The 14,294-nt window shown below is 49.3% G+C and overlaps 1 protein-coding gene across 1 annotated transcript in view; it reads left to right on the top strand.

Moving 5' to 3' along the window:
- The window catches only part of LOC149351043 (eukaryotic elongation factor 2 kinase-like), a 57,912-nt gene extending 44,529 nt beyond the window's left edge, over positions 1 to 13,383 (top strand). The window contains exons 4-12 of the mRNA XM_089580234.1: positions 337 to 508; positions 2,989 to 3,243; positions 4,827 to 4,990; positions 5,187 to 5,432; positions 6,212 to 6,423; positions 8,682 to 8,811; positions 8,982 to 9,106; positions 9,181 to 9,359; positions 10,516 to 13,383. Of these exons, the coding sequence (XP_089436360.1) occupies positions 337 to 508; positions 2,989 to 3,243; positions 4,827 to 4,990; positions 5,187 to 5,432; positions 6,212 to 6,423; positions 8,682 to 8,811; positions 8,982 to 9,106; positions 9,181 to 9,359; positions 10,516 to 10,622 (1,590 nt within the window). The 3' untranslated portion in view covers positions 10,623 to 13,383. The remainder of the gene's footprint in view (positions 1 to 336; positions 509 to 2,988; positions 3,244 to 4,826; positions 4,991 to 5,186; positions 5,433 to 6,211; positions 6,424 to 8,681; positions 8,812 to 8,981; positions 9,107 to 9,180; positions 9,360 to 10,515) is intronic.
- The last annotated feature ends 911 nt before the right edge of the window (positions 13,384 to 14,294 follow it).

The raw sequence follows: 14,294 nt of genomic DNA on the forward strand, positions 1-14,294 counted from the left end.
TTCAATGCCCAGTCTGTTTGCTGCACATTAGCTGTTCTTACACACCGTAAAGTGGTACACTTCTTGCCAGAAATATGCAGTTACTTTGTCGGAAAATGGGGCTCTGAATTTTGAGCATTAGGGAACACTTCCCTACTTAATTTGCTGAGCTTGTAAAACACCGTTCTGGACCTGTCGCAGGTCTCAACAGCTCCACTGGTCACTCGCGATGTCATTGTGCCTTTGAATTATGCTTCAGCAACTAGAGCAGTGTTTGTAAAACAGAGAGAGTCTACAAGCATTGCAGGAAACTGTGGGCACTCATTTTTTGTCGTCTATCCGTGTGCGTGCAAACAGGAAGAAGCTGTCGAGCTTTGCGCCAGCCCAGAACTGGGCGCATGCCTCCAACTATGTGGCCAAGCGGTACCTGGAGCCCGTGGAGCGCAGCACCTACTTCGACGATGTCCGGCTGCAGATGGATGCCAAGCTGTGGGCCGAGGAGTTCAACCGGCACAATCCTCCCAAGAAGGTGGGTGGGTGTGCCCCGTTGGCACGCGCACTTTAATGGTCTAGTACCGCTTTAGTCACTGTCCCAGCAACCAAAGGTTTATATGTGCTAGTATAATGCACCAGCTGCAGTCACGAAGTCTCTGCGAATTTATTCACACTTCATCACAGCACCAGATTCTTTGTTGCTCCCAAGATTTCCGTTTCTTGGTGTTACATGCACTGCTGAACTCCATGTCTGTGACATTACATTAGTAAAACTTGGTGGTGGGCTAGTTGGTTATATATTCTTTGAGATAGGTAAGCACCAAAAAAAGACCAACACAAGATGAAAGGATGATGACACAACACAGAAGAGTGCTACAACAACTAGAAGTTCGGCTTGAGGGACAGAATAAAACAAATCTTCAACATCAACGGAAAATGTGTAACTGACCTGGCGATTGTTCTGAAGGTAATCTGACACTCTCACGTTGATCAATGTAGATGATCCCTTCGAGACAAGGAAGTCCCAAAATGTGTCAGGTTACCTTCAGGACAGTCGCCAGGTCAGTTACGCATTTTCCCTTGATGAATTGTTTTATTCTGTCCCTCAAGCTGAACTTTTAGCTGTCGTAGCGCTCTTCTAAGTTGTGTCGTCGTCCTAATGCCTTGTGTTTGTCTTTTTTTTGGCGCTTACTTATCTCAAAGAAGCATGTCTTGGAGTTCAGCTACTGATATATTGCCAGCTCTCTAATGCGTTTTGTAAATGAATTTTGCTGCATGTGTGGCCGGACAGTAGCAGTAGAAGGGGGTCTGACGGCGGTGCCCCTGTGGCGTGTAGGTGGACATATTCCAGGTATCGATCATTGAGTTCGTGGAGCGGCCAGGCAGCCCCCTCTACCACATGGAGCACTTCATCGAAGGGAGTTACATCAAGTACAACTTGTGGGGTTGAAATGGGGGGATAAATGCGTATTCCCCGTTTAAGCGCGGCTGACTCAGTTCAAAACCGCGCGGACCCCACCCCGTGGTCGCGTACGCTACTGAGCGCACGCCGACCACGGCGGGCCGTGCTCTACGGGAACAAAGGAACGACACACTGGCTGACACAAACAAGGCATTTATTGCTATAACAACAATAACGCCAGCTAGCAACAAAATACACTGAGGAATCTAGGATGTCCGACTCACCAGCACGGCTACGAGCGAACGTCCGCCCACGCTAGGGCAAAGGGAAGCTCCGAGGCCCGACAGGACGAGGTGGCGGGAGTAAGTTCCAACCACGAGAGGCCCGCGGCACAGAGCGGAGCTTTGCGCGTGAACGTCCACACGCTATCCTGTCCCAGGGAGAAGAGAGCCAGCTATCCCCCGCGCGCGCGCAGCAAAACGCCATCCGTGGCGCTGGTGTCGCTACGACGCGAGCGCCCTCCCCTGTTAGTTAAAGTAACCAAAACAGAAGAGCGCGTTTCGGAGGAGCTAACAACAGTGGGGTGTGCAATGCGGGAAAGCGAACGCAGGGGACGAAGGCGTCCCCACAAACTCCAACTCTGGCTTCATCAGCTCCCAGGCCACACGACTCACTCCACACGTAGGTTACATGCTTCCTACACCCCCTTTTTTTGGTACAACAAATACTGCTTCTAGCTATGAAATTGGAAATTGAGGAACTGTGATAACACTCCTAGCCCTTCACTACGGCGTCTCTCATATCCTGAGTCGCTTTGGGACGTTAAACCCTATAAACCAAACCAAACCACTCCTAGAAAGACTCAGGAGGTGGTCTATGCCTCGTTATCTTGCCACCAGCTGTGACCTTTTCTTCGTTGCTTTCAGTAGCTAAAGTTTAATTTTATTCGTGTTTTGAGCACTCCTGTGAAATTTCATTGAATATATTAGGCATTCTCTGCATGCTTAAAAACTAGTTTAAAATGTTTGCTGAAGAAGTAACGAAAAGGGAGGCCTACTTGCACTCAAATGTTAATTGATGTAGAAAAAAAGGCTGTCACCGTCTGGAAGGCGTTGAAGTAACGAGCGTTAGCTGTTTGGTTTACTAGAATTGATATGAATGAGATTAAAGGGAGGTACACCAATGGGAATACGAATTTGTATATCATTGGCACGCGGCAGGTGGTTGTTTCTACAATGCTATTGTAGATGGCGCTACAAGTCTCAGTGCAAGATGTGCTGTTTTCTAGGTGCTGCCACAGATGGCACTGTGATCTCTGGGTGGTAGCAGACCCCATGAAATCTCGAAACTGGATGAGTAACTAACGCTCTTATAATTATCATAGCCAGTTCGAGCATCTTGCGACAGTGTTAGCAGTAGTGTAAAAGGGTGTGGCAATAATTGGGAATTTGCATAACTCTACTTGTGTGGCATTTTTGTGTTGAGCGCGTAATCAAATGACAGACATCGTGCAAATGTTTACACCATGCCAGATTTTGAACGGTCTGGCGTGTTATTGGAAAATTCAAGATTTTTTTTTTAACCGGAAAGAATCCACCTTCAAATTGTTGCAGGCGTCCACTTCACCTTTGAGCGTTCGGGGCACGAACTGCTCGTCGTGGACATCCAGGGAGTGGGCGACCTGTACACGGATCCCCAGATCCACACTGCACATGGCTCCGACTACGGCGATGGCAACCTCGGCATACGCGGGATGGCACTGTTCTTCCGATCACACACGTGCAACTGCGTCTGCACCGGCCTCGGCCTCTCCCCGTTCGACCTGGCGCCCAGCGAAAAGCTGGTCGGCACACCTGCCTCTGCCATCGGCAAGTGTCTCGGCAGGGGGCGACTGTCGTGAAATGTGTGTGGTTGCTCGTGGATGGGTGTTGCTTAACCCTGTAATCTGCGGCATGAAATGGGAGTAGTGTTCATTAATACTCGCAGGTGTTTTATTAGTTCCCCCAGGTTTCAGAAACATTCTTTTCCTGCATATTTTTCTAAGCAAGGTGAAGAACCAGCTGCTCGAGATGCAGGAGGTCAGCTTGAACATAACTCACTGCAAAAGCTAACCCTGGCAGCATAAAGTTTAAAATTTCTGCAGTCATACTGTTGCACTGGCGAGTGATGAAACAGTTTTTAACTTTTTGTTGATCCGTCATATGCACCTTTGTATTTGTGCTCAGTTTAGTTCTCCTACATTTGGCAGCTACCATAATTTGCTGATTTTTATTCAGTACTCGCATTTCCATAATAAATCAACCATTTCTTTCACATTTCGGCAACTGGGGACCATAGTTACAATATAGTGCCCGTACAAGATGCCCGTAAATTTTACCAATTATTTTCATTGCTTAGGCATAAAAGGGGCAGTTCATTTCATTCTGCATTGGTAGGTGGTCACAACCTCACACTGGTGCATTCACCATCAGATGTCAATTCAAGGCTGGCGTGTCAGAGCAGCAAAGATCATTACTTTGCTCGTTTTTGTTGTTCTTTCATGAAAATGCACCTAACTACGATTTACACGAGAGTGGTACTAGTGTAATCGTGGGCTAACGAGGAATGGTAAGTTTAGTGAGCTTTACGTTATTGCAAAATAAATGGTCTTATGTGTTTACTGTGTGGCTGTGGCCTTAAAGCCTAAACTCATGCATAAAACTTGCTAATTTTTTGGAATACTACATACCACATGTTATATATAGGCATGTGAAGTGTAGGAAATGCTTAGATCATTTTCAAGCAGTGTAGGTCTGGCTTTCTTTTATTAATGCATAGGCGCAATCATCCTAAAATGACACTGAATGCTGTAGCCATGCAAATGGTCAAGTAACTGCCGCTACTCTGGTGAACACAGTAGAGCATCGATGATGGTCGTCACTACAGCACTTGAAGGGGCTCAGTTTTTTATTCTCCCATGGGATCTGTTTCTCACTTCTCCACTTGGGCAGAAGTGCATGTGAATTACCACTGTTAAAAGACTGAATGGGTGAACATGGGGGAGTGCCCACGAAGTTTTGTTATGTATGCGCAGGGTTGTCCAAAAGTTCCCAGGCCACAGGGTCCGCTTTTAAACAGTCCAGTCATGGACTTCCAGCGCATATGCAACCGCCAAAGCCCTCAGGGGTGAGGATAAGGCTCCTCCTCACCTTCCAGAGATTTTTAGTTTGGGGGGTATCGTAGATGCCCCACTACGAGGCTCAAAAGCTGACCTTGTGGCCTGGGGACATTTGACCGACCCTATACATCCACTCTGGTGGAGTTGTTATCTTGGGACGGGTGTTTGACTAAACCCTTCGGGGAGTGTTCATATATTGGTTGACTACTAGCTGCATGCTGCTCTTCATGGGAGGGTGCACTGGTGTGTACGTTCTTGCGTGCGGGTATTGGATGACGCCAGCTCTCGTTGCAGCCCAGGGGGCCAAGACACGGCTGCGTGGGCACGAAGAGCTGTGTGTGGGCATGTCTGAGTACGAGCGAAGCCACTTGGCGGAAGCCTTTGGGCCCCCCAAGCACCGCATTCGCACTTACAGCAGCCCCCCAGACTTCTCACATGAGCACAACGCACCCCCGGTGGTGAGTGTGGCCAACCTGTCTGTGTGCATAGTCATCCTTTTAGTTGGCAGGCCTTCTGTAATAGTGGGATTGTAACGGATAGTTCAGGTGATCAGTGCAGTAGCGTAATAGTCCGTGTAATAACGGAGATCTTTTGTAAAATTAGTGGCCGTCAGCTTTGTGGTTTCCATCTCGCGCCACTTGCGGCCTCTTGCAGCTGCAGCAACAGGACAGTGGCTTCCGCAGCCTGAGCAGCGGCAGTGAGGACACCCTGGAGGACTACTCGCACGACCTGGAGCTCGGCAGCGACTCTGAGGACACCGAGACCCTGCAGCACCAGATCACCAACGGACACCTGCCTGCCAACGGCCAGCACCTGAATGGCGCAGAGCGGCCCAGTGCCGTGCCCGCCCGCCTCAAACGGCGCCAGCGCTACGACTCCGAGAGTAGCACCATCGGAGACGTGAGTGCATTTGCGCCTCCTTTCACGGAAGCATTTTTGTGCACTTGGAAGACTCGGCCAGGATAGGTTTCACTTTGTGGGGATTGGGCCTCTTGGCCATGAGTGCCTCAGTCATCGAGATGGTTTATGGAGTGTAACGTTCCAAAGCGACTAAGGCTATGAGAGACGCCGTAGTGGAGGGCTCCGGAAATTTCCACCACCTGGGGTTCTTTAATGTGCACTGACATCACACAGTACACGGGCCTCTAGAATTTCTCCTCCAAAGAAATTCAACCACCGCGACCGGGATCGAACCCGCGTATTTTGGGTCAGCAGCCAAGCACCATAACCACTGAGCCACTGCGGCGGCAAAATCATCCCTGGAAGAGTAGACGCATAATGCTTGCTAGGTGGCCTGAGATGGCATGTCCTACCATAAACCTTAGTGTGGGCGGTATGTCCGCATATTTTTTCTCATCCCCCCCACCCCTCTTGGCTGTGGCAGAAGCGTACCAAAGCAGATGTCCATTCTCCAACAGCACAGCTAATGGGCCCAATACTGGCAATATATTGGCAAAAGTTGGGGCTACAAGGAAGCAGAGTGAAGCCATCCGTTACCAGTATTGGGCCGATTACCTGTGCTGCTTGGGTTGTATCTGACGGATGGTTCGAGTCCGCAGGGGATCGCAGACGGAGTTGTTAGTGATATCTTGTCCACATGGAGCACCGTAGCACACCCGTGTCTCCTGCATGGCTGGATCCAGGTCTTATGTGTCTGCACTGGGCGGTTGTGGTTTCAGGAGCACGACCGTGCCGAGTTCCAGCGGCTGGTGGCGCAGCGTGCGCGGCCCTCGTCGGTGCTGGACGAGGTGCAGCTGCGGCATCTGGCCAGGCAGCAGCTGGGGCGGCCCCTGCACGAGTCCCAGCGCTCCATCCTGGGCCAGATCCACCTGGAGATGGCCAAGTGCCACGAGAACGGCCGCTTCGGGGACACCACCCACCCGGAGGGCAAGTGAGTGCTCCCAGCCGACCGTGGCGCACCTTTGCAAGGGCTTTTCTTCTTACTAAAGCGAAAGCTTTACTAGCCTCGTCGAGTTAAGGTCATCGGCGCGGTACATTTGACCTTCAAGTGGAAGAGTGGAGGTGCGTCAGCCGCGTGACTTACCACATGACTTGCAGCCACGCTCCACCGCTGCTGCACCGACCGCCACCTTGCCAGCTGTGTCCACGTGACTAACCACTTGACTCGCCTTTCACTTGAAAGGGAGACTGCGCTGCTATCACATGCGTGCACACTACCGCCTCGCAGTTTCTAGCTATGGACGAAGCGAGTCGGCCGGCACTGTCTAAACAGGTCTGTGGACAACTGTACACTCAACATATCTACGCTGTCGGGACGGTCTCGTAGACGACGGGCTGAGTCTGGTCATCAACATTGCCAGTCATGCTAAGTCTCCCCCTGTTATGGTGGCTCAGTGGTTATGGCGCTCGGCTGCTGACCCAAAAGGCGCGGGTTCGATCCTGGTCGCAGTGGTCGCATTTCAATGGAGGCAAAATGCTAGAGGCCCGTGTACTGTGCGATGGCAGTGCACGTTAAAGAACCCCGGGTGGCCGAAATGGTGGTCAAGTCCTCCACTGCGGTGTCCCTGCATAACCCGAGTCTCTTTTGGGATGTTAAACCTCATAAAACAAACAAACACTCTTCCCGCGAACAGCGAGTATACCAACCCGGTCAGCGGAATATATGGTGATGAAACTGTTCAATTTTGTTTTTGTGTTTGGAGTGTGAGCTCTAAAAACTTCAGGCGTCACTCACTTCGGCATCCCTCGTGGCCTGAGTCGCTTTGGGACGTTAAACCCTCACAAACCAAACCATGCTAAGTATTTAGCTAGAGGTAGGGAAGTTAAACATGCCAAACTAGCAGTGGAGACTGTCAAAGAATGGGAGCGTCGACCGGCTCAGCGGCGGTTGAAGGATGCCAAAAAACGGCAGCGAAGAGCTTTGGAGGTAGCCACTGCTGCATCTGCCTCCACCATGACTTCGGCTTCGGTGATGGACGAAGAGGTTGAGTCCAACCTGGCTTAGCAACTCCACATAACCACGCATAACAAGGCTTTCGCTTCCATAACCGGGCTTAGCTGAGCTAAGCCGCAGCCATTTTTATTTTTTAATGGAGTCAGCATGCGGTATGCTGAGAGCTAAACGGCTGACTGCATGGGGTAATGTAGTTAACGACTACTTTTAATTATGCTGCTGCCTGCCCTTTGGCTGGTAAAGTAGGAGTGGTTACAGAAGAATAAACAGAACACTGCTGCTGTTCACACAAAAGGTTAGGGAATGAAGGCGTTTCAAAAGGCAGAAACAAAAAAAAAAGAAAGCATTGAAACTTTGGTACATAAAGCTGATTTTGGGAAAGTGGCTGTCATGCAGATACAAAGAACACTTCGTCAAAACGAGTCTATGCCATTCTTGCTTTGGATGTGCACACACGTGATACACAGCTTCACACTTGTGAAACAAGACAAACCTGTCTCTCGTGTATGCAGAGATGGGGTTGCAGTGAGCAACATTTTGTTTCCATGCGCGAAACTTGACTAATTATGACATTACCATTTTATGTGGTTAAACAGCGATTCCATTCCTTTCGAGCCTGGCGTGTTCTTTGGAAAAAATTCAATTATAGATTCATCATACACCTGTAGGTTCCTAAAAGAAGCAAGTATTGTAAACTACAGTCGATCCAAGATATACAGTATTGTTGCTTATATCGAACTGTCCAAATAGCTCGTTCGAAATCTCATGCAAAGATATAGCAATGTTATACGCGTTTATCGAACTCCTGTTTCCCAGAACATTTCATATATCGCACTGCGCCCCTGCAGGTGGCACTTCTCTGGATGACACTCCCACCTGTGCTTGGCACGTTCTATGGCCGCAGCCGCTTATGCACCCTGAATGTCAGCACATCAGCAGCAAATATTTTTCTAGTTACTATATGTAGTTACATCAGAACAATCAGGCTGTCACTTATAGTAAAAAGCATTAATAGTGCAAGATTTGTGCTGTGTAAGATTCCGTCGTTTTTATGACACTAAAACCATCTGCACCGATCAGTAAGGTTTGTGCTAGCCAGCTGCGAAGACGTACCATTTAGGAGCCTAGCATTCAGTCACTGAGTGGGACACAAGCCCATTTCATTGGTTTACCACAGTGTTGTTTTTTAGTTCAATTAAAGCCAACCTACCACCCTTCTGACTTGTTAAACCCAGGTACGACCAGCAAGCAGCCATGTTCCATTTGGAGCAAGCAGCTCGTTGTGGCGTTCTGGAGGCCTTGCTCGTGCTGTCCAAGGTGCACCTGGGACTGCCCCACGACCTTCTTGAGGACTGGACGCTGCCGGTGAGAACTACGGCATTCCTCCAATCAGTGTCATGGCTCAAAATAAGGAGCACGAAGTCTAAAGGATTTTAGGAATCGCACTGCATGTCTGATGGGGAGCCTGCATTATCGTGGCGTGAAAGGACCTTTGAGTCGAGAAATTAGTGAACAGTGTTGCGTGTGGTTTGCAGGAGACGGACGAGAACATGTCAAAGGGTGTCGAGTACCTGGAGCAAGCTGCGCGGGCCGGAGACCGGGGCTCCATGATTGCCCTGGCCAAGGCATTGGACTCGGGCCAAGGTCTTGGCTCTCACAAGTATGCCGCCTCGCTCCGCTTCTCTTCCGGGTGGCTGTGAGCGGAAGGAAACGTTGTTGGTGGCTGTCGTGCAGGCAGCGCAACTGGGCGGAGGCGGTGATGTGGTACAACCTGGCGGTGACCACGACGGATAACGACGAGGGGGGCGAGTACGATGGCTGCATGGACGACCCTCCATACCTGCTGCTGGCCCGGCAGGCTGAGCTGTACCTGGAGGGAGGGAACGGCCTCGAGAAGGACCCAGCCACAGCTGGTCGGTGCCCTCGACTCCTTAATACCTTTGTCACGAGCACCCGTCTTCATTGACTTGTTTGGTCATGGGCTTTTGATGTTTTAAAGTATGCAAAATATTGAGCTTCAGAGAGTTTTCACCACTGTTGCAGCTCAAAGTTGACGACTGTCACATTAGGTGGTTATAATGGAACCAGGGTGCGCACAGAACTGAGTCAGTATTGTCACATTATCAGCACTTTATCGCATTGGCCAGTGATCAGACAGTCCTGCATGTGAAGATTTGCATAACCTGGTCATAGCAAAGAGTATGGCGCCTCTACGTTTGGACATCAGCACCAGTAGTGTTATTGTGGCCGGGCTTCCGAGTCGCCCACCCACTACCATTGTCGGCCAATCGCCAGGCCCCGTGCACGTGTGAGCTCTGCCGGCTGTCTGGATGAGTCGAGTCACGGCCAGATCCCTCTGATTTAACACTAACACGATTTTCATAATACAAAATGGCACAGAAGTTTGATCGGACCAGACGGGTTGTCCGATTGATCGAGTCTTCCAAATTAACAAGATTTTATTGAAGTGTGTCATTAAAGCCTTTCAGGTTACCTAAACAGAGCTAATCACAAGATGAAATTATAATCCGAAGAATTTTGAAGCGAAAGCTTCACTATGGGACTTCGGGCTTAAATCTCGAACCATGTAAATTTGACCTTCAGCTGAGTTAAGAGGTCAAGCAATGAAAAATAGACAAAGAAATTGAATCAATATCCATGACTGGCGGTCGAGCCCGCAGCTGTGTGAACAGATCTCCTTTAAGGGCCGCTCAGCGAGACCACTATAGGCTATGGTGGCAGCCAACACGCCTAGTGGTAAACTGCACCACACTCTTGCGCTGCGCATTGGAGAGCGTCGTCTTCATCAACTTCCATCTACTCTGTCCCACGGCGCTGCCTGCTCACCGTCATCTTCTACATAGCACAAATCTGTGCTTTCGCTCCGATTCGAATGTAGTAAACATTATGTGTATTTATTTCCCGATTTTCTGAGAAACATTGTAACGTTGATTTTGTTTTCTTCTTCAGTTGGTCAGCAGAGTAATAAAGCACACTGCAGGCAGGCCGTGGACTGTTGTTCTTTGCTACTGCTGTAGCTGTCTTATCCGCTCTTATTTCTTCTTCCAGGGGAGTTGTACCAGGAAGCAGCGACAGCCGCCACGGCCGCCATGAAAGGGCGCCTGGCCAACAAGTACTACCAGTTGGCCGAGGAAGCGCAGCAGGAGGCATGCTAAGAAGCTGCTAGTCTTTTGCGGCCAGCCGACATGTTTTGTGCCGATCTGCGCGTTGCTTGTTGTTGCGTGTCTCGTTCTTTTTTCTCACACTGTTCCTTACACCGACACCGGTTAAATTCTCAGTCATGTCTTGTCTGTTTTTTGTTTTCTCCTTTTGCGAGAGAAGGCGTAGGTGCTGGCCCTTCGCTTGCTTCGTTTGGCGGGGCCGTCTTCTGGAGGGAAGGTCGATGGCATGGAAGGTTGTGGTGGTGCAGTTTGCCGCTCTTTGACGAGCGCCACTGCTGCGTGTTGTTCTGATGAAAGCATGCGCTCAGGAGTGTGTACTAAAAAGGAAGCAATCTCTGTGATGTCTTTTTGTTTGCTTTTTGTTTTGGTTTCGCAAGTGATGGGATTTCATTTTGCCAGTTCAATTTGGTGACGGTCAAATATGCAAGGCCCTGACCTAAATGGCATGTGGCAAGACAGCTGAGATTAGCAAAATGCTGTTTGCCGCTTGCTTGAGTCAAACGCAGCATTTGGCGCTGTGATCAGTTGAGGGTTGGCCAACCCTAATTTTGCCATTAGCCATGCACGGCTGATTATTCATTTCGCTTCTGCAAGGGTTTGTCGAATGTCCGCATTTTTGCCATAAGATTTGTGCATGTTTTGCTTGCCCTGTGACCTGAAGATATATTTTTTTGCTGTTATGTCAAAGGAGAAGGAATGCAAGTTGATCACGATCTCTCCCTGGTGCTGTTTATTTTTCTTAAGTTGAGGGTGGACCCACAGCTTGAAGTGATTACGGATGTGCGAGTGTGCAGAAGTGGTCTATGGTGAATCGAGGAGTGTGTCTGTTCTCAAACTGTCTGGTGATGTTGAAAACTTTGAGGCAGGCTTGAGTCTCGACGAAAAGTCTGTCTGCAAAGTTTTGGTGATATAAAAGCACCGACATTGTTCCAGATGTAACATTGAGCACTTTAGTCTAGGTTGTTATTGCTTTGTGCTCCTCGTCTCGGTGCTAGCTCCTAGTTTTGTGCCGACTATATAGTCCTGCGCTGGGCACCCTTGGGAATTGTGGATTGTTCAAAGTCTAGTTACGTGTCTTTGTGGTAGGCATGTTGGACTGGGTACTGCTAATGTATGCAAGAGGCAGCAGTGTATTGTAGTTCCTTTGGAACTGGTATTGTGTGACATGTGCGCCACTGTGGGGCAGGCATGTTCTGGGCAATGCATTGATCTGCTGGAGCAGTGGAACAACTGCCTTGTATGCACCCAGCGCCATTAATGCTACTTGCAGCGTGTAGATCGACAGGCTGGCAGTACCATCCACAACTGTTTTGACACGAAGTTTTGGAAGAATGCGGAAAGAAGGCTTTGCTAACCGCCTGCAGTGCAATCTGTACCACCTAGAATACTTGCTCGAAAAGGCGCAAAATTAACAACTTCCTGCTTTGTGAAGTATTGAAATCTATATAAAGGGGTTCGAAACGCCTCCCGAGTAGAGCATGTAAACTCTACTGAAAGTGGCGAGTCCGTGGCGACGTGAAAGTTGGCGAGTCTGTGGCGACGTGAAAGTTGGCGAGTCCTTCCCGGTGACATTTTTGTGCTCGCGCCCTCTTTGTCACATGCTGCTGTTCTGTTCAGGGACACCTGTTGGTTTGATCCCTTCAGGCATCGCACCTTTATTGAGAGCCCCTTTCAAAGTCCCTTTAAGGGGATAGTCTTGTACTTCTGAGCACCCTGATCTTGAGAGAACATTGCAAAAATGCTGCCACGTAGCAGTGACTATGGTACAGGCGGGAATCGCATGATTTAATGTAGACGATGTCATATTAGTATGCCAGGCATTTGATCAGCGTCGGAGCGGTAGGCTATTGCGACTCGTTGCCATAATGGCTGCCGTTGCGGTTAGCAACAGTATGGATAGGGTGTCTCTCTCACTCTAGAGTGAGTATGTAGACCTCTCCATCGATGAGGAGATATTTAAACAGCTCCCTTCTGGGCTGTCGCAAGCCGGTTCCGCTACTGCTTCCACCACTGTCCAGGGAGCCCTTACTGGGAAGGTCTGTATTAGACACCTTTAGTGTACCGTGCTACCGTTACCGGAGTACCACGAGCCCGCCCACCACTGGTGAGAGTGCGCTGATTGGTCTCGATGCTGCAGGAGTGCGCGGTGCTCCTGGGTAACTGGCGCCATCTGGTGCTGTCAAGGCGATTTGCGCATGCACATTGGCTGCGCGCGGGTTCCCGTTACTCTGGTAACGGCAACAAGGTACACGGTACACTAAAGGTGTCTATTAACTCTATGGCTTGACACCTGGTGATGTAGGCAGTCAAGTACTTTTTAACTCGCTCAAGTGTGCCCAGCCCGGACAAGCACTGTTGGCAGTTTGCGGTGCTGCCTGCATGTTGCATGCGCCATTGTGACAGTGAGAGCAGTGCTGCTTGCACCACAATATTTTCAACTGTGGCAATACACGTTGTTGCTCTGTCGTCGTAGATTCTAGTTTGTCAACAGCAGGGAAACCGGTTGTAGTAACACGTATTTTTGTGGTCATGTAAAGCTCCACTTCGCGCTTGTGCACAGACTGCAGCAGAGTTGTTCATCTGGACAGCCAGCCAGCAAGCTGTGTTGACCTGTAGAGAGTTGCAGTGCTGGAAAGCTTGCACGTTTTGTTGAGATTGCAGTCGTTATTGTTAAGTCTTCCCATTTCCAGTTTCATGCACATAATGTTCCCCATGTGTGCGGCATTGTTAAGAATATAAAGGTGTTGCTCACTGAGAGTGGTCTTTTGTTTTTTTTCTTGTCGTTTCTGGTGAAGGTGTGTGGGTAATAAACAGTATAAAGAATACATTAATTTACTGCACAGGTCACCATTCATCGTCATCATCATCAGCCTGGCTACGCCCACTGCAGGGCAAAGGCCTCTCCCATGTCTCTCCAATTAACCCTGTCCTTTGCGAGCAAAGGACAGTAAAGCTAAAAAAAAAAAAATGTTTATCGTGCACATTTCTGCACATTCTTGATCAATAAATAAATGCTCAAAGAGCGAAGTATGGGTTTGAGAGATGCAAGTGCCATCACACTTCAGAGCAGAGAAGCGTTGTTGCAGTACATATGTTACACTGCATCCACGAATTACTGAAGCGCACAATATTTCTAGGTGCCCAAGCTGCACTGACTGCCAGCACAGGTGTAATCACAAATTACCCAAATGCTGCGCTACATTACACCGTACACAATATTCAATTTCTATGCCGAGTTCCGTGCATCGCAGTAAACACTGCCGAAGCCGGCACGCCTGTTAGCGCAGGCTGAATCCACATCCAAACGTAGTTTGCTGTACAACCAAAGTGAACACAGGCATACTTTGTACCAGATCGCGGCAGCAGTGTTTCGATGGTGGCGCAATGCAAAGGCGCCCGTGTGCTGTGCAATGTTGGTTCCCGAAGATCCCCAGGTGGTCGAAATTATTCCGGAGACCTCCACTCCGGCACCTCTTTCTCTCACACCTACCTTCCTCCGTTCTCTCATGGCGTGATTAATGTGTCCACCCAGAAGCAAGTCAGTTGCAGCGCAATTTCACTTCCTCAAAAAAAAAAAAACACTAATAAAAATTTTATTGCGATAAGTCTCAAGTACCGTGACTGGCAACCTCATGCTCTTCTTTTTACCTCTCTGCCACTTTTTCG

This window comes from Amblyomma mixtum, chromosome 3 (assembly GCF_055824585.1).
Source record: "Amblyomma mixtum isolate Tamu chromosome 3, ASM5582458v1, whole genome shotgun sequence".
Taxonomy (NCBI): domain Eukaryota; kingdom Metazoa; phylum Arthropoda; class Arachnida; order Ixodida; family Ixodidae; genus Amblyomma; species Amblyomma mixtum.